Raw genomic sequence first — 24052 nt, 5'->3', positions numbered from 1 at the left:
GAAAATTACCAAAACTATTCGAGGATAAAGATGCTGTTAACGTAAAAAGGCCATTGAACACGCAGTGCATGTCCTCCATGCTTATCTTAAGAAAAATAATCTAGACGATGCCTTCGAAAGCTACATTGATGAACTGTTGTATTCAATCCTGGCTTAATTTTACATGGAGGCTCGCATACAAAAATCAGAACCTTTTGTTTTGTTTTGTTTTATTTTATTGTTGAAGCATATAATAAAACAGTTATGGGCTTTTGTGCTGGTAAATATGATGTGATATGAACCTGAAAGAGTGATATTGACAGAGGCGAATATTCACCAGCACAAAATTCCATAATTGTATAATATACCACGGAAAAATAGAATTTGTTGTATTGTTTCCATTATGCTTCTCTGATGCTAGTGACAGTTTCATAACTTATCTAAAATCTCAACTAATTATGTTGGTCTAATCAGACGGGACCATATTTCTTAACGACTGCTTTCCTTTGCGCAGAACAACTCTTGAGTGGAAAATGGTGATCAACCTCAGCAAATTGACGTCACTTAACACGAGCAGATAATTATGGTTAATCCCGAAAAGATTTAATCTATTTTCAAATCGTTCTCAACTGCTTTTCAAGCTATTGCCATATTGATCATATCTACATGAAATGATCATGCTACTTATAGGTGGTACAAAACAGTGTTTAGATTATAAATGATAATGTTAGGACCGATGAATAATAAAAAAACAACAACACCTAATTAGCATATCCTGATCCTGTGCATGGCATCAGGCTTTCTCTAGTTATTTGCAGATATTTCAGGAAAATTGGGTTCTTACTTGTGTTAAGCGTTCAATAATATCACAACAATGCACCAGCCGTTGATTTTCAGCAGGAACTATCATTTGACATAGTAGTACACTGGCATGACTTAAAAGGTCCTTGGAAACAGTTGGCATATTGCACACAGAACAAAATATCATGCATATCCCTTAGTATTGGGTTATATCTTAAAATTAGATGGCAAGCATTTTTTCCTAAACGTCACAATGCTCTCTTCCACATACAGAGCTTAACTTTCCTTCGTATAATTTTCATACGTTCCATATTGTTAAATGATTAAAACTGTATTTAGTATCTTATAAAACAATAAAGGACTTTTGTTTCTGTGAAGATGTGGCTATATTGAGATGAAAAATCGATATTGACCTCGACTTAATCTCTGTTAATATCGCTTGCCATATAACAATAATTTATATCCATCTCAACAAAAGTCAATAATTGATATTAACTATATTTTTATTTCATGAACTGTTCAATAATGCAGAACTATGGAATTTTTCTTAATGGAACGACCTAGAAAGAAAATTGGATAAAAGAAAAAAAACCCAAACATCACGTATAAATAAATCGATGAAAGGATATTTAATGCTATCATATTACCTAAAATCCTAAGTTGGCTGACATTTAAAAGTAGACTCAAACGTAAGCCTTAAAAGTTATATTATGCATTAGAAAAGCTTTGTCCTTGTTGCTGCATATCCTAGTTATTAAAAACACCGGTTACTTTCTGACAATTCCCTTTTTACAATGGTTGGGTGTTACTTTCAATTGACATTTATTTCGAAGGAAAGACATAACAAATAATTCGATTTTTTTTTTTTATCTCAAATGAAAGCTCAGAACGTTTTGAAACGTGTAATCATTTGTACTTTTCAAAGAACATTATGCCTTACATTGTTATGGGGTGTGTGTGATGACTTAAAGCCAGCGTCGTAGAGCTGTACCACCATCTCAGCTGCCGGAGTATGTCAAACACACGGTGTTAACAGAGATCTCAAGACAACGCAGAGTTGTAAAGGACGGAAGATGTGTGTGAAAACAAAACTAATCGTTTATAAAAGACAAAATAGGGTGTAAGAACAAAGAATTTAGTATTAAAGACTATAATATTCGTATAAAAGACAAAATAAGTTTGTATATAATGATAAAGCTACACCTAATATAGGTCTTATGATTATTTGTTACGTAGAAATCATATTTGGTTAATATTATACTTTACTTTCATAATTATTTATTTTAACAAATCTTAATGCAATAAGTTGTAACTCAATTTAAATTTCATATAAAAATATATGAAATGCCCACCTAACAAGAGGGACGAAAATGAGGTCTTGCATAGAGGATGAAAATCGGGCCCATGATAAATTTTGTATGTTTTAGTGTGTCAATTAATTTGAATACAATACTTAAATAACGCTTTAACTTAAACTGAACCGCAAGAGTGACTGCAGCGCCTCCTATACTCATCTTCAAGAATTTCATCTCCTCCTGTTTTCTTCTATGCCACAATAACAACATTAAAATAGCTTTCTGCATGCACTACTAAATACTATTTACAATTGCCTTTAAAATGATATGTAACACTTGGCTATATGAGGTATCACTCTTTTGTTGCAAATAACCATATACATGTTAATTTGCTTCCCAAAAATTACATTTCAAATTTTGTCTTTTGTTGTTTATGTAAGAAAATAAACAAGAACAAACGTCGGGTTCCATTAGATTCCCACACTTTGAATGTTCTTTAACAATTCATCTTTCTAGCATATAAAACTTGTATTAAAGATTCACTGAATGTGTCCACATTCTGGAACTTCTTCCCCGCTACCCGCTTGCTTTTTATTTTTATTATATTTCAGACCGGGTGTTATACAATATATGAGGATAGTTTGAAATATGATTGAGTAACGTAGGTTCACTCAATACAGTACAGTAATGTAGATGTTCCATCTAATCTGTGAGAGAACTTTTTTCAATTTGGAGGACTTTGATATGTCCCGAGTAAGTCAAATTAATTCTTACTTGACCATATCCCGCTATTTTTGGGCCTTTTGCATTTGCCCATTGAAGGGAGTAGCGCCAACCAAATTGTAAATAGCATTTATAATGATTTAATAAACTTTCTACGTGTTCACTCAACAGAAAAATGAAACAGTCAGTAAGCAAAAAGATGGTGCCGATTTAGAAACAATTTGTATTAAAAGCGCGCAAGAAGGAAAGAGAAGCTGAAACTAGAATAACTGCAGCACAAATAATACGGTCGCGTCGCTGTAGGTGGGAAGGAAACTGACAACGCAACGGGCAAACAGGGATTACAAATAATAGAATTGAAATGGGATCAATATTTAGCTTCAGCTCTGATTTACGAATTACAAGTTACGTAACGAGTTTGATGGCCATTAGTAATAAACTGAAAAATTGGCTAACTTGTCATAAATGGCTGCTGACTGCAAAACAAAGTGTTGTCGACATCGAAAAACCGAATTAAAGAAATTTCTCCATCAATTTTACTTAAGACATGGAGAATAATTTCCGTAAATGTTAAGTTTTCAATGTTTTCACTGTCAGTAAAATGATGATGTCGTTATTAAATAAGAATTTACTGTTCCTATGTGATATTAAATTGCTAAGTCCAAACGAATATTTAAAAATGAAAGATAACTTCCATGACATAAATTGAATGCAAAGAGAAATACATTACCCTCAAAATTAATACTGTCAATCAGTCAGCATGTTGCAGCTATGTAATAAACAAAAGCATTTATGCCCAGTCTCAGGTGAAAATCGCACTAACGATGAATTAATCTATCAACTGGGACCTAGTATCGATCACATGCTTCTATTATGAAAGCTGCAAAATTGAGCAATGTGATATATTCAAGCCTGATGTCGGGCGACGCCGGATCCATAACACTACAGAAACATTGACATTTGTAACTCGTTTGCACATTCACCTCGACAAAATCTACAAAAAGAAACAACAAGCATCACCTTCTGACAATGAAGCTTCCACGCGTCTGCGACTTTGTCGGGAGTCTGTGGGGAGCTAGAGAGCGGTTTATTGCGCTGTTAATAAACAGGAGAGGTTACGATCCTCGTTAATGTGGCTTACAGATTCCCATTGCCTGTGTGAATCTGTCCTGTCAGCTTGGCCAGATTTGCAAAATATCTCTAAAAAAAATTAATGTTTTCGTTTATAAATACTGTTATTAATGATAATTTAGCTTTCAATCACGCATTACTCCACTTGAAAACCCCTAATAATCGGTCTACTAACGTGGTACAATAACACTATTGCAATCAAGGTTTCTTAGGCATTGCTGTGACAGAAATACCAGAACAAACATTTTATATAACCAACAACCTTGTAAATATTCATCTTCCTTATCAAGACAGTGTCATTATTTGTAATCTAATGCGTTCTTCAAGGAAATGGAAAACCTAAATGTAACATTAACCGTTTATCAGTGGCTTTCATGGCTGGGGACCGACCTTGTCAGCAGCCCTGGATAATCGATAGCACCAATACATACCGTATTGCACGGAGATATATTCAATATGTCGTCGGTCAACATCTTCAGATATGAGTTTGGATGACTCCTTTCACATGTCCACAAATAAAGCCGAGATCACGGGTCATCCACGCCATTACAGCCCTCTACAACACGCTATTTACATAAAACAGACTGAAGCGTGAAACAAATGGTCAATTACGAAGAAATGTGGTCACGGACGTCTGTCGTAATGGCCATAGGATGTCTCATACTGGACATTTGCTGGACAAGAAGACACCAGGGCAACAGAAAATAATCTACACTGGATCAGCAATAGATACAACGGATTTATTTTACTCATATTGTTGACAAATTCCAACTTCAGCAGCCAGTTCAAGTAGATTCAATAAAAAAAGTGTTTTAAAGATAACTGATACCACAAAAAGTGTCTACTAATATCATTAGAAGACATAAACAGACATGGAGTGTCTGTCAAGATCATATCATTGCAACATACAGACATAGCGTGTCAATCACCTTAAAACCGATCAACCAACATGGGATTTTCTATGAAGGTTATTGTAACACAGTAGGTAAGTGTCCAATAACTTAACACGCAACATTGAAAGGTTTAACGCACTGCCCTCTGTTTCACAGTACTTTCGACCAATTTGGATGTCCAACCTTTTGGCCACTAGCATCACCGATGAGTCCTAGAAGGACGAAACCGCTGGTGCAGTATTATTCAGTTTTAGCTCACTTGATATATAACTTACTTTTAAAGTTTCAATCATATGTTTATATCCTGATGGCTACTAATAGATTCTTTGGGTTTTTATGGAGAGTGTCCTGTCTGTGTACGCGCTGCCCGATCGCTACTTATAGATTCTTTGGGGTTTTATGGAGAGTGTACTCATTGTGTACGCGCTGCCTGATGGCTACTAATAGATTCTTTAGAAGTATTTAGATATTGTTTCGTCTGTTGGATCACGGTTTGTCTGATGGCTACTAATATATACCTTAGAAGTATTTAGATATTGTTTCGTCTGTTGGTTCACGGTTAGTCTGCTGGCTACTAATAGATTCTTTAGAAGTATTTAGATATTGTTTCGTCTGTTGGTTCCCAGTTTGTCTGATGCCTACTAGATTCTTTAGTATATACATAAACAGTGTATAAACACTGTCTGTCAACTTTTCTGATGACTTCCAATAGTATATGTATTAATCGTCAAAATGGTATGTGATTGCACCTGTCATGTTGATTGGTCGAGTAAATCACCGTAAAAGGCTTAACTAGGGGCATGAAGGGTGATTTAGAGTTATACCGGAAATAGTGTCCCGCAGAAACTAGGTCAAATTTCCGGAAATTAGCTCCCTAAAAATGTACGTGTTATTGTATTCGAAAGGCCCTTGTAAACGGTTTACAATATCATTACGACTGTCTCTCAGCATTGAATTGACATATAAGAGAAACACAAACTGTTTAGTTACAGTCTAACCCCATGTATACATTCAATGATAGATTGAATACTTTCGAGAACCCTTGGTAGTCTTCATGATGCCGCTGTAATCATTAAAATCTTTTAGATAGTTTTCGAAAAAAATTATATTGTATATGGCGAAAATTTATACCAATTTTTTAAAAAGATGTATTGATTTAACTGGAAGCAATAACTTTCTTTGTGACTGCATAGTTTTACAAACATTAATACTTAATTTATAAAGTTAAATGTTTGAATTAAAAATGAATTGCTTTCACTCTAAATGAACAATAGTTGACTTGAAATGTTCGTTTTGAAATTCAAATATTATTTAAAATTCAAATATAAACCTTTTGAATCCAAATGTAATGCTTTGAATTTCAATGCTATTTTTTGTATAAATACATAAACTTAAACATATATTTATATATTTATGATTCTGCACTCATAACAAGACACAATTCAAACCACCAAATGAATGAAAATGACCACCAAAATGGCGACATTTTAATTAATTCCAATAGAGCCACTTTAATGACTTTTGTCATGAAAAAATCATATTACGTGGAAGAAATTCAAACATGGAGTAGATGCAGTGTTACAAACATAGGAGCAACTATCACACAATATAAACAAAAAATGTCAGCTAGCCTAAGATGGGTTGGCCAAAATCCACCACAAATACAATTACTTTCGCAACATACAACATGCATCATTTCATGTCCCTATGTTGCTGTTGACGATACAGACATAGAGTTTATACAAAAACACTAAAATTAACCGACTCCCAGTCAGATGGTGATTGAGTATAGGATCTAGAAGATGACAAATGAGACTTTTCCACAATGTATTGTCTTAAATTATCTATTATTTCGTACTGCAATAGAAAATTTAACTCAGACAGTTGATTAGTACGTCTTGATGATTTCTTTTTAAACAATATCCAGAACGTTTGTGTACGGCCATACATCGTTACAGTTTGTGATGATTGTAATCGAAATGACGCCGGATTATACTAGGGGACTCAAAATCGACCAAAATAAATCTGCTGCCCTCTTTACAATACTTCTGCATTCTTTCATTTCCTAACGCCTTACTAGGCAATACCCCACTGTTGGCTTTGATGTTGAGCGTTTGCCCAGTTGAGGAAGGCAATGAGTTCTGTCACCAAGCTGGAATATACCAAAGTCCTTTAAAAATGGTAGTTGTTATTCCCTGCTTATTGTTTAAAACTATAGGAAATGATAACTGGTTCACCCGTTGTCAGTATAATGTGACCGGGCGGAATGCTGTGCTGGGTGCCTTCGGCATGGTATTACAGTGAGATAGCACTATAAAGTCGGCATCAGATCCGCGCTATTACAAGGAGGCAAGTACACCAACATATACTGTCTCCGGCACACATACACATATGGGGGCACGTCCTTAAATGATCTCAGCTGTTGATAGGATGTTAAACAATATAAAACCAAACCAAACGAAACCATTCGTCGCTGTTAAGATGTCCAGACCTTCCAAGATGTTCTGCAGTTGAGATGTGCCAGCATGACCGCGATACCAGCCATAGCGGTTATGTTATCTGAGATGTTCCTTGTCTGCGTTCTACCATTCTGCTGGAGGTTTGTCTCGAATTAACACAAAAATGTATTGCGAATACTGGTGATCTATCTTTTATGAATACTTCCGATGGACAGTTCCTCCAGTATTTTGTAACTTAGTATAGTGGGCCTCTTTTCAGGGAGTTTGATAATATTATCACGTGGTAGCTGACTTGTACTCGAGTGTGTCCATGGCGTTGTCCTTAAAAACTGTGCTTTTACCCTTTATAACCGCCGTTTTGGTCCCTCATAGTAACAGGGAATAACTTCGATATTATTCAACAGTCTTATTTTGTGGTACAAAACCGCAAACTTCAATAAACCTATGCATTGTTGGGTTATATAAACAAATGGTAGGAGGGTCGAGGTCAAACAAGGTACATGTTACAGAAATGTAAGTGTTGACAATAAATGGGTCATACAAGAAGAGAGATCATATAACATTTGACGCGGTGTTATGATCTGCTTTCAAGTAACATTATACAGGTGCTGATATGTGCATGCATTCCTCATGATAGGTATGTCCCAGCACTGTTCTTGCACGAATATGTGTAGGGCCTCGGGCTCGCGGTAAGCTTTGGTATCTTGTACATTTAGAAGTAAATGGTAATGGTATTACAACAGGGCAGAGTTATGTCTAGGTCAAGAAATAGGATAGGATCCATAATTAATTTTTAAATTCTTGAAAACCTCAAGACTTTGTTTTGTGAGCTATGGTACCAGCAGGTCCGTTTTCGTGGTAAGAGTTCCTTGTCACATCTAAGGTCGAGTTCATTTATAGCAATTGTATTGTCATAATGTAACGTTAACTAAGTACTGCTATAACGTCAACATTGCATACATGACGGGAGATGTGCAACAACCCCAACAAATTGAAATCATTTTATGAAAAAAAGTTATAAATAAGATGGCTTCAAGTGAACGATTACATAGGATGTTGCAATCAGTTTTCGACGGGAGAGAAAATAAGCTTCAAATGCTAATAACTGTTATTTTGGAACATACTAGAATATGGGAGAAAAAAAACCTACAGTTGGGAAATGACAGAAGAAACTCAACCGTTGGTTTAAATTACTGGGTCAAACAATCAAGACTAGCACCCTCGGGTTAAGATTTCGTTGTAGGTAGCGAGATAATTCATTGCTATCGTATTGGGAAAGGTATGGTGGTTGCATCCATCCCGGCTTACACCCTAATGTGATATTTGTCAGTAAAGATTATATACAGAACTGATAACAAATAGTCACTCCTTCTAGTGTTGTTCTTTTCAATGTTTATTTCTTTATCAAAATGTCCAATTATGAAGGAAAGTGAAGTTGTTTTCTGAATCAATTTATTTACTTTTGCGTAAATTTGCGTTTGAAAATTGTTGACGGTTGACGTATCAAACGTAAACACACTCGAAGGTCAGTGCTGTGCTTACACTGATTTTGTTTTTATACTGTTTTAAACAAACTAGTCAATGATTTCTTGTTGATCGCTCATGCAAAAACTATGTAAATCATCTCATACATGTCAAACATATTTGATATTCAACATCCTCTATATCTCACAAATTGTAGGTTATTGGTAAAAAAACGTTTATGAATTGTATCGTCCGTTTTACTTGATCTAAGTTCTTTCAAGATCCAAGAGTATAGGTAATTGTAAACATGATGCTCGCTTGTTCGTGGTAGTGTTCCAAGGAAACACGTGCACGCTATTGTTATGATGAAAAGCCCCTGTCCGATACCTCAGACGTAGATTTTGAAGCATTACTATTTCTTCTTCAGGGTTAAAAGAGACATTAACAATAAATAAAACACGCAGTTAACTGCGATTGAAAGATCTATAGCATGTAGACGCTTGAAAAGCAAACACGTGGTGAAACGGTAATGATAACATCACGGTAATTGAACCGATAGTGACTTTATACACGATATATCATCGTGTAAATAGCAGCATTGGAAAAGTATGTATCTAAGGCGCTGCTATATATACATACTCCCTATAAACGATATCTTGTAGTGTATGTACAGTTATTTTAGACGTAAATGATCGATATATGGCCAAGAGTGCTTATCAAGTCCATCGCAGAGAAGACATTATCCTAAGTTCGGGTATCTCATGTCGAATTATGGTTCTTATGTGAGCATCTAATTGTACCTAGAATGCGGTCTATATTGCTATGTTATATATCTTTACCTAATCTGTGTCTACCTAGATTATACAGCAGCGTGTTCTTAAACGATTTAGAAAATTAAAACATAGTGGGTTTTTTTATTGAAATTTGGAAGATTTTCCTAATTATTTTTCCTCATTTTCGGAATATATATCTAGTACTTTAGTAAGGTAAGAAGCTGTGTTCCGCTGTAAAACTAGGAGAGTAATCACCGTTAATTCGTTGTATCTATGCATGTCCAATCTGTATGTTATATACCTGGTATATACTATATATACGGTATCGTCATACTATCAATGTTCTCTTTAATAGAACCTATGCTTGTTCAAAAACCCTCAGCTAGGAGTGGAACCAGTGACTGCAGTCTACCAATTCAGTGCTGAAATTAAGACGATATGTATTGTTGTTTTTATTTCCTGAACGCTATTTGCGGCCTCGTCTTTGTTCATTTTCTATTGATATACACGCATTCTGTAACATTCATCTGCAAAGGCAGACTGGGTATTCGAAATGAAGCATGGATATATTGTAAACGTGTAGGAAGATTTTTTGGACATATAGACGAATATCTGTAGCCGTGTCCGGGCATTATGTAAGGTTTTGAATAAATATTTGTTTCCCCTTTTTCAGAATTATCAACGTTTGAAAAACGTCTCGATGACATTTCAACAGACAATTCTAGTGGTTGATACAAAAAACACTAAAAGAATATTTACTTTTCTCGTAATATTCTGATGCCTAAATGTATTACAATGTATATAATACATTAATCACAGTAGTAGTTGCTGGTAACCAATCACAATCTCACAGTTGGCTTTAATGCCAGTTATTTGTTTTTTGGTTTATGAGACTTCCACATTGTGAATGTCTCCAACTTTCTGTTTAAATATGCTAATCCTTAACTTCTTTAAAACCCCAATGTTGTAGCGATTACACTATCCGTGAGATCGAGGAATCTTTAAGGTTAGAACGATCATGTGCCACTTGGATTTACTTATTACACCCTGTAATACCGCTTGGACGATATCTTTCGATAACTTGGAACATTACTTATGGTATCCATATTTGCACAACACACACTATCTCGTGATAGTTTTCGCATGTTGCCCATAGCATCTAAAAAACAGTCCGTTGTCTACTGCCATAGCAGAAACAGTTTGTAGTAAACCTTTTTACTGCCATAGCAGAAATCATTTGTCGACATTTGTACAATCATGCTGGCCTTACGTCATATCAGAAATCATTTGTCGACATTTGTACAATCCTGCTTGTCCTACACATAACAGAAATGATTTGTCGACATTTCTACAATCCTGCTTGTCCTAGACATAACAGAACTGATTTGTCGACATTTCTACATCCCTGCTTGTCCTATACATAACAGAAATGAATTGTCGACATTTCTACAATCCCGCTTGTCCTAGACATAACAGAACTGATTTGTCGACATTTCTACATCCCTGCTTGTCCTATACATAACAGAAATAATTTGTCGCCATTTCTACAATCCTGCTTGTCCTATACATAACAGAAATGATTTGTCGCCATTTCTACAATCCTGCTTGTCCTATACATTACAGAAATGATTTGTCGACATTTCTACAATCCTGCTTGTCCTATACATTACAGAAATGATTTGTCGACATTACTACAATCCTGCTTGTCCTATACATAACAGAAATGATTTGTCGACATTTCTACAATCCTGCTTGTCCTAGACATAACAGAAATGCTTTGTCGACATTTCTACAATCCTGCTGTCCCTACACATAACAGAAATGATTTGTCGACATTTCTACAATCCTGCTTGTCCTATACATAACAGAAATGATTTGTCGACATTTCTACATCCCTGCTTGTCCTATACATAACAGAAATGATTTGTCGACATTTCTACAATCCTGCTTGTCCTATGCATAACAGAAATGATTTGTCGACATTTCTACATCCCTGCTTGTCCTATACATAACAGAAATGATTTGTCGACATTTCTACAATCCTGCTGGCCCTATGACATAACAGAAATGATTTGTCGACAGTTCCACAATCTGTAATTCTACTGGCCTTCGAATCTACAAACAGTCCGTTGCCTTCCAAATACCAGCTGGAAGCACTCCAAGACATTTCCTGCTCTAGCATATTTGCAACATTTAAGTGAGAAAGGTGTAGCATGCAAATTGATGTGTAACAAGGTAATCCATGAAAACTAATGTAACTAAAATCGCATTTTGGTTTGGTACAAGTAAACCATTGACATTCCTTATAAAACAAGTCTATGACCCGCTGTTTACATGTCATAGGCAGGGTAACGTGTTTAACGTACCACCCCCATAACAACGTCCCATTAAAACTGTTCGCTGTTTCAACAGTTACAATAGTTATCAATACAAAAAGCACCCTTATTCAAGTCATTGATAATTGTCCGATGTTCGAGCACATAAGAAAGTGACTTCTGCAACATTGTGGAGGATTGTCTACAAAGTGAATGTTGAAGATAAAAGACGCCAAGAGAAAAATCGTTAACAGTATGCCTGATAGCAAGTGTGAAAGGTGAGTGTTTGGAATAAAGAAAAGTGTTAAGTAAACTGTTGTAGTGAAGTATTCAGTTGGTAGACGTGTTACCGAACCCCGATGATTATTTGATACAATAAAATACGTATAATTCAAACGATATGCATGTGCTAAGACAGATTTGGATTATATTAATTTCTACTTTTGATTTAGCTATGTTCCTTTTGAAGAGAGATGTTTTGGGCAGTTCCGTAGGCTAAATCTAGAGTCACTACACTATTGTTTGTGGCTTATAAGAACCTGTTTACCCGAGTGATCTTCGATTGTTAAAAATCAATCGGATAGCACTTAAATCAATATATCTGATCTCCAATGTAAGGTAAGCAAGATTTACTAGCTATTGTGTAAATGTAAAATTACTGTGACTTTAGGTGGTTTTTGAACGATTTGTTTCCTCAATTGTTATTGAGTGATTTCGAAGAGACTTTGAAATGGTATTAAGCTTACATTAATATAATATTTACAGGATAGCAGCAGCTTTAACATAGCATGACAACTATCACATTCTAGCTGAGAAAGTTAAATTGTGTGCTTTTCATTTTGATTATTATAATTGTGTGTTTGTCGAAAGTTCACATGCACGACATACTTTACCTGAATAATGACAAACCTTAAGTGACCAATAAACCTTTGATAAGTATACCATTATAACCATTATCCGGGGATTACATACAATGACTGAAGGTGTCACTGACGTTTACCATGCATTACTACACATTCTCCAGCTGGTAGTGTATATTGTTACATAACGACATCAATCCCGTTTTATATGTTTAATAAATCATGAATCAAAGAGAATTGCAAAGACAGGTCAATTGACAATTCTTTGCATGGTACTTGGTTCCCTATTCAAGTACAGGTATATTATTTCTTTTTTATCTTATAAAATAAAGTCGATGCCAAAAAACCTGAATATGGTCTGAGAAACGTCTGTACCAGAAGCATTCTCTGTCAGAATCATTGCATACTAAGGTGTTCATGTTGTTTCCTTGATATTGGTTAATGGTGTCGGACTAAGCGAGAATACACCTATTTGATGGAAATATTAAATAAAACAATGTGAAGAGATGTTCTAATATTGGTCGTTAAAAAAACTAGAGACGGTCACGGAATTATTTTCAATTATGTTTCTACTTTTTATTTTATAACGAGCTATACTGCACGCAAAGCCTTAAGCAAACGTTAGAGGAGTTCGGCGTCTTCATACAGTTGACAGGTAATGATTATAAACGCAGCAGGTAATTATCTACTGTTGTAAGATATCTTACTTACCTCAAACCGCAGGCTGTGTTTAGGTGGGGCCGCAAAGGGCACACCCAGGTATTGTTCCACGTGTTCGCCCACGAGGCGGTTGGTAACGACCCCCCGGATCGTTCCGTATAGGGTCTGCCGTGTCACATACTCTCGGTACTCTCCAAATATGACATGATGCCAAAGCACAACACAGGACAAGCACAGTATAAACGGTACTATTTGTGACTTCATACCGGCGAGATCAGGCGGCCAGTCTGGTCTGTCGTTACCTTAGGGTCCACTCAACAGCCGATCATACGCTCAAGTTGGTGGCCGCGTGCATCGTCGTTTCATTTAAGTAAAATGAAATGTGTGTAGTACGGCTGCCACTCGACACTACTCTATCGTGATTTTCGTATTTCCCTCACTGTGATTGCCAGACCGGCTCGATGGCTAGGGCCACCGGTACTGCACTGTCTTCATTGATAAGGGCGAGATCGCAGAGTGAAGACATACAGCGTCCTGACACAGCTTACGCGCCTATACACGTGTACTTTAGGTTGTATACACTCAGAACCATCACCCGTGTGCTATAATCATTATAGGGATGAAGATTCGAGTATTTACCCGATAAATGAAAATCAACCATACTGATTACCCTGGTAATGTCTAAGTGATGGCCACTTGCGGCTATGTTTCTAGAGCTTAGGATGTACCACATAATCAAAACAACTGGAAGAAACGCGTTCACGTAGACTCAGGCTGAACATATTCTATTAACCAATATCTAATTTCTAATCATATTATATTCAAAATGGATATTTACGGGTTAGACATGACAGGAAATAACACTAACGTAGAAAGGCCATTTACTTAAATAGTTATTTATTGCATAAACGTACTTCTTCGAATGTATATTATTATTTTAGAATGTATATTGTTAATTTATACACTAACTTATAACAACGCTATGTTTGATTTTGAATGCATATATTGTTAAATTGTTTTTTATTAATAACATATAATATCACAATTTGGGTATTACCTATCATCGATTCATACTCTAAAAATCTCAGATATTAAAACAAAGTACTTCATCTAAACAGTGCTAAAACAAATTCCTGTAAGAAATGCCCTTCTGTTGCTTGGTATCATTACGCCCTACCATCTTTTTCAACCCATGCAGGCTCCAACTTAATAATCGTAAGAGGCGACTAATGCGCCCCCTCCCCTGATGACTCGGGGAATGTTTCTTACCTCTCTTCTATTCAGAAGACGTTGAAGAAATCAAGAACAGACCTGCTGTACCCCACTGCATGTGTGTTGTGAAAGGCCACTTATGTAGCCCCCTAGCAGAATCGGGGTTTTTCTTCCGTGTCTTCTACGAAGGGGACATGGAAGAGACCAAATTTGATCTGCTGGCTGCCTCCATTGAAACATTTGGGATATTTTTTGTTTCCTATCATTCCTGTCTTCGTTCTTTTCTATCTACTTTCTGCTTCAAGCGGTGTCTCCCTAGGGATCCGTACAAATGACCCTGGCTGTTGCGAGGACATGAAACCCAGATAAAGCAAGCAAACATACATACAAACAAACCGTATTTTTCTTCTCCATAAAAAATAATGTATTGTCATTGTTCACGCCGTAGCTTAGCTATAACACTAAAACAGGTATAACCTAGTGTTGTTAGTCACTTCGGTATATAGCTACAATGGACGTATCCTCGAAATACGTTAGGCTTAGTGTCATTTGGGCTTCAAGAAACCCCCGCCCTGAGAACTTTCTTTAACAATCACGTATTTTCACCATTTTCCTCAATTTCCCCCCACATGGAATCCCCCTGGAAATTTGGAAATCTCCAAGATAGGTTTCTGGATCCGCCACTGATACTGTAAATGTTAAAAAGTATTGCAGAGTGAAAATCTTCTCAACGCGAATATTTCCACATCGCGGACAGTGTAAAGAGGCACAACGCGAATATTTCAACGCGCAAAACATTCCACTTTTACAGAATATATAAAACTTTTTGCATTTATCAATTCTGATGTAACATTTATCCGCAATATGGGCATATGTATTGTATTTTATCGTTATCCTCTTAGTTTAGTATCGTTGTCCACATAATGGGAATGATCGTAGTATAGGTATCAAAGCTATGATTAATGGTTAGTATAATAGAGGTTTTCACTCTGTGTGTTTCACCTACTTTTCTTAGTATCACAGTTATCCTTAATATCACTTTACGCAGTATTGGTACATGTATATATTTACTCTCAGTGTATTATATTTTCACAATGTATACACCTCGATCTAATTTTATATTTTATCAGTTTCAAAAGTCATGATATTATAACGTAGTACCTAAACGTGAGGATGGTGGAGATCGTGATATTATAACGTAGTACCTAAACGTGAGGTTTTTGTAGATTTTAATATTATAACGTAGTACCTAAACGTGAGGATGGTGGAGATCGTGATATTATAACGTAGTACCTAAACGTGAGGATGGTGTAGATTGCGATATTATAGCGTAGTACCTAAACGTGAGAATGGTGTAGATTTTGTTATTATAACGTAGTACCTAAACGTGAGGATGGTGGATATTTTGATATTATAACGTAGTACCTAAATGTGAGGATGGTGTAGATTTTGATATTATAACGTAGTACCTAAACGTGAGGATGGTGCAGATCGTGATATTATAACGTAGTACCTAAATGTTAGGATGGTGGAGATTTTGATATTATAACGTAATACCTAAAGGCGATCAGTGTGGACATTTTGATATTATAACGTAGTACCTAAACGTGAGAATGGTGTAGATTTTGATATTATAACGTAGTACATAAACGTGAAGATGGTGGAGATCGTGATATTATAACGTAGTACCTAAACGTGAGGATGGTGGAGATTTTGATTTTATAGCGTAGTACATCAACGTGAGGATGGTGGAGATTTTGATTTTATAGCATAGTACCTAAACGTGAGGATGGTGGAGATCGTGATATTAAAGCGTAGTACCTAAACGTGAGGATGGTGTAGATCGTGATATTATAACGGAGTACCTAAACGTGAGGATGGTGTAGATTGTGATAATATAACGTAGTACCTAAATGTTAGGATGGTGGAGCTTTTGATATTATAACGTAATACCTAAAGGCGATCAGTGTGGACATTTTGATATTATAAGGTAGTACCTAAACGTGAGAATGGTGTAGATTGTGATATTATAACGTAGTAACTAAACGTGAGGATGGTGTAGATTTTGATTTGATAACGTAGTACCTAAACTGAGGATGGTGTAGATTATGATATTATAACGTAGTACCTAAACGTGAGAATGGGGTAGATTTTGATATTATAACGTAGTAACTAAACGTGAGGATGGTGTAGATTTTGATTTGATAACGTAGTACCTAAACTGAGGATGGTGTAGATTATGATATTATAACGTAGTACCTAAACGTGACGATAGTGTAGATTGTGATATTATAACGTAGTACCTAAATTTTAGGTTGGTGGAGATTTTGATATTATAACGTAATACCTAAACGTGAGGATGGTGTAGATTTTGATTTTATAGCGTAGTACCTCAACGTGAGGATGGAGGCGATTTTGATTTTATAGTGTAGTACCTCAACATGAGAATGGTGTAGATTTTGATTTTATAGTAACGTAGTACCTAAACGTGAGGATGGTGGAGATCGTGATATTAAAGCGTAGTACCTAAACGTGAGGATGGTGTAGATCGTGATATTATAACGTAGTACCTAAACGTGAGAATGGGGTAGATTTTGATATTATAACGTAGTACATAAACGTGAAGATGGTGGAGATCGTGATATTATAACGGAGTACCTAAACGTGAGGTTGGTGTAGATTTTGATATTATAACGTAGTACCTAAATGTGAAGATGGTGGAGATTTTGATATTATAGCGTAGTACCTAAACGTGAGGATGGTGGTGATTTTGATTTTATAGCGTAGTACCTAAACGTTAGGTTGGTGTAGATTTTGATATTATAGCGTAGTACTTAAACGTGAGGATGGAGTAGATTTTGATATTATAACGTAGTACCTAAATGTGAGGATGGTGTAGATTTTGATATTATAGCGTAGTACGTAAACGTGAAGATGGTGGAGATTTTGATTTTATAGCGTCGTACCTCAACGTGAGGATGGTGGAGATTTTGATTTTATAGCATAGTACCTAAACGTGAGGATGGTGGAGATTTTGATTTTATAGCGTAGTACATCAACGTGAGGATGGTGGAGATTTTGATTTTATAGTGTAGTACCTCAACATGAGAATGGTGTAGATTTTGATTATATAGCGTAGTACCTCAACGTGAGGATGGTGGAGATTTTGATTTTATAGCATAGTACCTAAACGTGAGGATGGTGGAGATTTTGATTTTATAGCATAGTACCTAAACGTGAGGATGGTGGAGATCGTGATATTATAGCGTAGTACCTAAACGTGAAGATGGTGGAGATTTTGATTTTATAGCGTAGCCTAAAGGCGATCAGTGTGGACATTTATATATTATAACGTAGTACCTAAACGTGAGAATGGGGTAGATTTTGATATTATAACGTAGTACATAAACGTGAAGATGTTGGAGATCGTGATATTAGAACGTAGTACCTAAACGTGAGGATGGTGTAGGTTGTGATATTATAACGTAGTACCTAAACGTGCGGATGGTGTAGATTGTGATATTATAACGTAGTAACTAAACGTGAGGATGGTATAGATTTTGATTTTATAGCGTAGTACCTAACGTGAGGATGGCGGAGATTTTGATTTTATAGCGTAGTACCTAACGTGAGGATGGTGGAGATTTTGATTTTATAGCATAGTACCTAAACGTGAGGATGGTGGAGATTTTGATTTTATAGCATAGTACCTAAACGTGAGGATGGTGGAGATCGTGATATTATAGCGTAGTACCTAAACGTGAGGATGGTGTAGATCGTGATATTATAACGGAGTACCTAAACGTGAGGTTGGTGTAGATTGTGATATTATAACGTAGTAACTAAACGTGAGGATGGTATAGATTTTGATTTTATAGCGTAGTACCTAACGTGAGGATGGCGGAGATTTTGATTTTATAGCGTAGTACCTAACGTGAGGATGGTGGAGATTTTGATTTTATAGCGTAGTACCTAACGTGAGGATGGCGGAGATTTTGATTTTATAGCGTAGTACCTCAACGTGAGGATGGTGGAGATTTTGATTTTATAGTGTAGTACCTCAACATGAGAATGGTGTAGATTTTGATTTTATAGCGTAGTACCTCAACGTGAGGATGGTGTAGATTTTGATTTTATAGCGTAGTACCTAACGTGAGGATGGTGGAGATTTTGATTTTATAGCGTAGGACCTAAACGTTAGGATGGTGTAGATTTTGATATTATAGCGTAGTACCTAAACGTGAGGATGGTGGAGAATTTGTTGTATATTTACACAGCATACAGAAGCTGGATACTGAAGCTGACCACTGTCTATCATCCGTCATGATCATAGAGATAGAGAGTGCACGGAAATCTCTAACTGTTACCCAAGGCAACTGTGTTTTGGAAAAACAAAGGCCACTTTGGGTAACGATTTCTTATATACTGTCAGAAAGCCCTTGCTTCAGATCTGCTTTTAATTTTTATTTCAGTGGTACTGATTTCACTTGATGGACAACTAAGGTTTCTTGTTTTTGGTACACTGGGCCGGTCCATTCCTACAGAGTATAGAATTAACATTGTAAACATGTAGCGTTGAAATAATGATATGTATCTTAATATAATCTAATTTTGTATTATTTTGTATCAAATTTATTATTGTGATGTGCGATTTTTGTATTTGCTGTTAAGCGCATTATTTTTTTTTTTTTTATAAATAGATATGGCGGTTTGTTTTCAAATTATCACCTACTGTATTATCAATGCAAATACATTTCTCGCTCATTCCTCTGCGTGTATGATAGAGCTGTCCAGGATAAGAAAGAGGTGGAATCTTTTTTTTTCTAGCGAACTCCACTTAATGTACGTGACGTCGTAATGGGATAACAATGACGTAATGTCACGTAATCGGAAACATTCTGAAGTAGCGACGAGTTTTTGAAGTGCCTAAGCTAAATAATTCTTGCGTTTTGAATGAGAAAAATATTACCTCTCATGCCCAGGGGTGTAGGATGATAGGGAAATTCCATCCTTGGGATTTTCAAATTGTGTAAAACCCTCGGGAAGCCTTGGGTTATACTCCATTTAAAAAAAACTTGGATGGAAGTTCCCTATCCTACACCCCTACGCAAGAGTATTACAATAACCATGTTTGTTATTACGAGTTGTTTTTCCTGGTACAGAAGCAAAGAGTACCCAATGAGACCCAGCATTGGTATTGTGCCTCTTGAAAGTAATTACAACTTTGAAAGAGGATACACCGGCACAATCTTTTATTAATCATACTTTCGAAATTAAAACCATTTCGATAGAATGGAATTTGCGATATCATGGAGAACGTAATTTATGTTATCTCCGTACACCTGTACTTACAATCAGCAAACATATGGCGGCCATTTTGGAGTCGACGGGTTCCTTGTTGATTGTAATTTGTTCCTGAAAAAAATCATAAGATATAAAAGTCAAACCGTATCTCTTTTCTGATACCGACTGTGTACACAAGCCTAGCGGAACATGTTGCCTCCACGTCGGAACGTCCATATCGCCCCTCCCAATCTCGTGTGTGATTGTTTCTGCACCCGCGGGTGTCCGGGTCGGACGCGATGGTCAGTAACACTACCTCCGCCAATCTGTACTGTCGTTTTGTATGACAAGACGATTCTGTGATGATCGAGTGATACAGCAGGCCAATCTTATCCCAGTCCTCTCGAATTTCGTTCCGCTAAGACTGCAACTAGTACAGAAGAAAACAAAACAAGCTGCCCACCGCTTTTTAATCTTCCATCAGCGTGAGAAGCGATTTTTCATTCTCCCAATAACAAATTTGTAGTGTGTTCACCAATGAAACTATATTAACTAGCAGCGTGGCGTTGTAACGCACGTGGTCAGGGGCGATAGCTAAAGGACGTCAGGGAGATTCTGGCCCCGATAGCTGGTAGGGTGAAATATCATTCTGTCGAATTCTTTAACTTATTCTTGAATACTTTAGGAAGCATGTGCGGTATGGCAAGACTACAAATAGCAGACAAAAACATTCCTACATTTGTCGATCTGACATTCTGTTTCTGAATACGTCCCTTTAATTGTGCATCAAAACAGACTTAAGGCTAAACGAACGAGCATCCCCTATAGTTCGGGTTATAAACAGTCAGACATCTTACCCGTATAGCATACAGACTATGTTTGTTCTAGTTCCAATAAATCCCTGTCTTCTTCTTGTATTGGTACCAAAGCACCTTTATGGCCCTTGGATGAACATAAATCTACGCTATAGACCATTATATAACACAAGTGTTACCTGTGGAATGATGTAATGGTATATTCCTCTTATCGGAATTGTGATTAAAATTATGACAAATATTGAGAATTTCATCGTTTTAAACATATCATGATTTTAATCGGTAAAAAAGAATCTTTATCCCCATTGTGCCGTTGTATATGAATAGGGGTTAGTATATTTTCTTCTCTTTTACAGCTATGTTTAGAAATCAATAGCACGTTGTTTTGTTAAGAAATAAACGCCACATTTTCTTAACCGATATATCACCAGTAAGAACAACAAATATATTGTGTTCGTTCGATTAGTGCGGGATTTCATCAATACCACGTATGCCTTCGACCTTTCCTAGATTAACATTTTGTATTGCATTCCATAATATATTAATATAAAATGATATACAACATTTGATATAGCGCCCTATCTAGCTAACATACGCTACTCTAAAGCGCTTTACAGTACATAGATATACAATTTATACAATAAGTATATACATTAATCATAACAATTTTGAGGAATTCGCAGGAGCTGCCTTATCAGGCGCTACATTTATGTAAATACTAGTCCTATGCCACCTGGCTAATATCTCCCTGTGTGTGTATGCCTGCGTGTTTGCTGGAGATGTAATGTGTTCTGTTTTGTAGTGAGACCGTGCTTCCTTAATTTTTATCACTGTTACAATTCTACCAGGTGTGCTTTGACAAAGAAGTTTGCATATCGATTTGTCTAATGAGTACCTATTCCTGTATCAACCATTCCGAAAGTCTGAAACATTTGTCGACACGATTCTTGTCATCGTTTTTTCCAGTGACACAAATGTTTTCGATTGGGTTCGTGTCAGGAATTTTTCCCCGCCATGGAAATATTATATTTCTGGTTTCTTTTTCTAAAATATTTATGCGCTCACCTTATAACGACAGTGAGCAGTAACTTACTTAAAGAGATATAATTTTTAGAGAACACCAATCTTTCGGATATCATCCAAAATCGTTCCGAACTTTCCCTTTGGTATCCGACTCATTTTACAAACACCTACCCCTAACAACACTCAGGACAAACACTTTTGAATAACGATAGCCGTTTCTTTACTGTTGTTTACAGACAGTTACATCTATAAGGGTTTAAAAAGTATTAATGACACTTTTCATTTTTTTTTAAATTAAAATACTGATTTGCCTATTAGAAGATTTGTCACGAAATATTAGACGAAATATATTAAATTACAGCGCTTTCTCTATTTTTCGAAAGAAGAACCAAACCCTCTTTAAGTTGTTAGTAAGTAATTGTCATTTTAGCTGAGATAAGTTATTTCACTTCGAAAAGAAGCATTACATTTATCAATTTAACACATAACTGTCACCCTTTTTCCAAAAATACATTTTTGAATGAATTATTTTTGTGAACTTGAAATTTAATAAATAAACGCTCTTAATTTCTGAACAAAACAATGTGTTAATAGTCTCTAATCCGAGCTGTACTATATCGTTGGTGTGTGCAGCCTTATGTCAAAGCTAAAACTGTTAATGGCATTATTATTTTCGAGTTCACGTAAAAAACGACGTGTTCCGACCTATTGAAGGTTCGAGGTCAACGCGATTGGCCAAGTAAGCAGCTGGACGACCAATACATTATCCAAAAACATTCTGAAAGCTTACAACTGGAGCATGTTACTAGAGCCAAGACATTCAGTCATTGATCAGAAATTGTTTTACATGCTTTTTCTTGCCCCTCAAAACGTTACACTTTGCATTGAAGCATCTGATACCCCCCACACGCCACCCCTACCCACCCTCTACCCCCTATAATCCAACCACAAAAGGCTACCTCAACAGACCACTACCCTAGCCTACATTCCCTTAGTTAGGTCACTACTAAAACCCTCTAACGTCACCATTCAACCTCCGCAACTCTGGCAGTTGACCACGCAAACCTCTCTCCAATCACCAACCGCTACCTTGTCAACCCATCTCTAGTCTTATCCATGGTCTCGTGTTCACTAATATCATATCCAAAGTCCAGCTACCCTTAGCCTTAGATCCCCATCAAAACTAATTTCCAATCTACATGTACATGCCCCCCAGTGTTCCCCCATCATACACATAAGTAACATTTGGTCACCTACCACGCCCACCTAAACTCCCATTGTTTAACCTTAGGTAACCGCCCTAGCTATCCCTCGAGCCTCTGAGATAACCATCTATCCGCCTGTTCAAAGTTCAATGAGATGGTTTTCCATGCCTACACATACCCTCAATCAGTAAACTTCAAAGCAGTCGAAACACCCGCACTACAGACCAAGCTCCCTAAAGTGCGTCTCCAAGCTTAAGGCATTACGTCAGCAAGCCACCCACCAACTCCTATGCTAAATGTTACTGCTTATCAGTGTATCACTTCGAAGTCTCTAAAATACCAAGCACCAACAACGTCAAAACATGAGCCTTTCAGCTTCACTCCTAAGACACAGTTCAAGCCCCTCCTTTCCAATTCAATTAGCCCTGACACTACCAATAAAACCTTTCTAGACCGCTTACGGTCTATCGGTTACCATTCAGGCCCTTCAGGGCCCCCGAGGTAACCAAAAAAGCAGCCTGTCCACTGGAGTAACCGTTTATGGCTCTTTCCAGATAGTCGAGAGCCTTATTGTGAATTGTTTGCGGCTTGTTCTGATCCACCGTCCCCAGACACGATTCAGGGTCAGTATCGATTTTCTGGTATTCGAGGCAGCAATTTATTAATTCTGTTCAGACAACTCTAACCTGTCGATTATCACAGCTACATAGTACCCTATAGAGAGTGGTAATGTGATAGCCACTGTATCTAACGCGCTCGTGAAAAACGTTAACCTCTTCTCTTCTCAAAACCGCATATTACAGAAATATGAGTATGCATAGTACAACTGACACGGTTGTCAACCCATTGGAGTTGTCTGCGTCACAAAGCCATTTGCTTAGCACAACTTGTGTCATGGTTCCTGACCAGTTAATTGTGTATTTGTCTGAAACCAAGTTTATCGAACATGTTGTCTGTTACCAAGTTTGTTGAACATGTTGTCTACTACCAAGTGTGTTCAACATGTTGTCTGCTACCAAGTTTGTTGAACATGTTGTCTACTACCAAGTGTGTTCAACATGTTGTCTGCTACCAAGTTTGTTGAACATGTTGTCTGCTACCAAGTTTGTTCAACATGTTGTCTGCTACCAAGTTTGTTGAACATGTTGTCTGCTACCAAGT

The 24052-nt window shown here is 36.7% G+C and overlaps 1 protein-coding gene across 1 annotated transcript in view; it reads right to left on the bottom strand.

Annotated features, from left to right (window-relative positions):
* The window catches only part of LOC110456018 (carboxylesterase 5A-like), a 68451-nt gene extending 54634 nt beyond the window's left edge, over positions 1 to 13817 (bottom strand). Inside the window, exon 1 of the mRNA XM_021506531.1 lies at positions 13405 to 13817. Coding sequence (XP_021362206.1) covers positions 13405 to 13617 — 213 coding nt within the window. The 5' untranslated portion in view covers positions 13618 to 13817. The remainder of the gene's footprint in view (positions 1 to 13404) is intronic.
* Positions 13818 to 24052: the final 10235 nt, after the last annotated feature.

This window comes from Mizuhopecten yessoensis, unplaced genomic scaffold (genome assembly GCF_002113885.1).
Source record: "Mizuhopecten yessoensis strain PY_sf001 unplaced genomic scaffold, ASM211388v2 scaffold8469, whole genome shotgun sequence".
NCBI lineage: Eukaryota > Metazoa > Mollusca > Bivalvia > Pectinida > Pectinidae > Mizuhopecten > Mizuhopecten yessoensis.
The sequence above is the reverse complement of the archived record's forward strand: the minus strand, read 5'-3'. Positions and strand labels throughout refer to the sequence as shown.